The sequence below is a fragment of the Bison bison genome, unplaced genomic scaffold, assembly GCF_000754665.1.
Source record: "Bison bison bison isolate TAMUID 2011002044 unplaced genomic scaffold, Bison_UMD1.0 scf7180017833704, whole genome shotgun sequence".
Classification (NCBI taxonomy): domain Eukaryota; kingdom Metazoa; phylum Chordata; class Mammalia; order Artiodactyla; family Bovidae; genus Bison; species Bison bison.
Window position 1 is genome coordinate 18,388 of NW_011472125.1, and position 1,485 is coordinate 19,872.

The 1,485-nt window shown below is 66.5% G+C and overlaps 1 protein-coding gene across 1 annotated transcript in view; it reads left to right on the plus strand.

Moving 5' to 3' along the window:
- The window catches only part of LOC104983142 (inverted formin-2-like), a 10,941-nt gene that overhangs the window by 3,490 nt on the left and 5,966 nt on the right, over positions 1-1,485 (plus strand). The window contains exons 7-9 of the mRNA XM_010832615.1: positions 9-123; positions 447-517; positions 1,173-1,293. Of these exons, the coding sequence (XP_010830917.1) occupies positions 9-123; positions 447-517; positions 1,173-1,293 (307 nt within the window). The remainder of the gene's footprint in view (positions 1-8; positions 124-446; positions 518-1,172; positions 1,294-1,485) is intronic.

Sequence of the window (1,485 nt, forward strand, 5' to 3'; positions counted from 1 at the left end):
GCCCTCCCCTCACAGGGCAGCCACACTGGGGATGCTGATGGCTTCAAGATAAGCACGCTGCTGAAGCTCACGGAGACCAAGTCCCAGCAGAGCCGGGTCACACTGCTGCACCACGTGCTGGAGGTACCAGTGGCGGGGGCGGGGTGCCTCCTGAGTGCAGCACACAGGTCCAGAGGCCCCGGGGGCCCCACCCAGCCCCCCAGGTCTCCCCTTTGCAGCACTGTCCCGCCCTGCAGCCCGCACCCACTCTGACCAGCCCCCGTCCCGCCCCAACCCTGGGACAGCAAAACCGTGAGAATTGCAGTCAGGCCCAAGGGAAGCCCTGGAGGCTCAAGGTGCCAGGGGTTTCCCCGAGGGACGTGGACCAGAGCTGCCGAGGGTGGGGCCTGCATGGCGGCCTTGGGTGTGTCGCCTCAGTGGGCCTCACTGGACACGTCGTGCTGCAGGAAGTGGAGGAGAGCCACCCCGACCTCCTGCAGCTACCCCAGGACCTGGAGCTGCCCGCCCGAGCTGCAGGGTAGGTGCCTCCCCTCCCCTGCCCACTCCCTGGCCGGTGCAGCTGGGCTCAACTGGGCTGCTCCCGTGCTGGGGCCCCACCCTGGACCCCAGATCTGCTGCCTGACAGTCTCCCCTTCGGCACAGGGCCTTGTGTCCACTGTGGCCTGTCCCTGCACAGCCTAGAGGGACCGGGAGTGACCCAGCCACGGTCACACCAGGGGCTGGTCCAGCACGGCCCCCTCACGAGGCTGACTTTCCTGACATATCCATGCTGCCCCCACTGTACAGTCAGGGGAGCTGAGGCCCCAGGAAGTAGGATCAGGTCTGTGGGATCACATAGCCCAGGGGTGGCTCTGAGGGCAGGGTCCACACTCAGCACTGGCTGGCCCGGCTCCATGCCACCATGGAAGGTTCTCCGGTCCTGGGGAGGCTGAGCCTTGCAGAGAGTCAGGCAAGGAGGGCAGGCTGAGCCGTCGGGGTCACTGTCCTGACACCACCAGCCCAGCACCTTCTCAGGTGGGCGTTTGACCCCACACTGCTCAGCCCACCCTAGAGCTCTGACATGCCTCTGGCAGCCAGTGTGCTGTCGGGGGCCACTGTCCCTGAGGGTGTGCTGTTCGGGGGCCCTGCTGTCCTAGCAAGGCTGGACAGCAGCTTTTGACTGGCGCCTTCAGGATCAACCTGGATGCCATCCACTCGGAGTCCAGCACTAACCTGAAGAAGCTCCTGGAGATGGAGCGGAAAGTGTCCTCCTCCGTCCCGGAGGTGCAGGAGCAGTACTCCCACCGCCTCCAGGCAAGTGCTGGGCGGGCACAGCCCTTTCCAGGGCTGGAGTGTCTGCCGGGCCTGGGGTCTACTGTAAAGTGGGAGCGCGAGCAGGGCGGGTGAGCCTGGGGAGGAGAGAGCTAGAGCGAGGGCCCCTGCAGGAGAACAGCCCCTGCTCCTGGCCCCCAGGCGGTTTCCGCAGCTGAGGGGTCTCGCCTGACG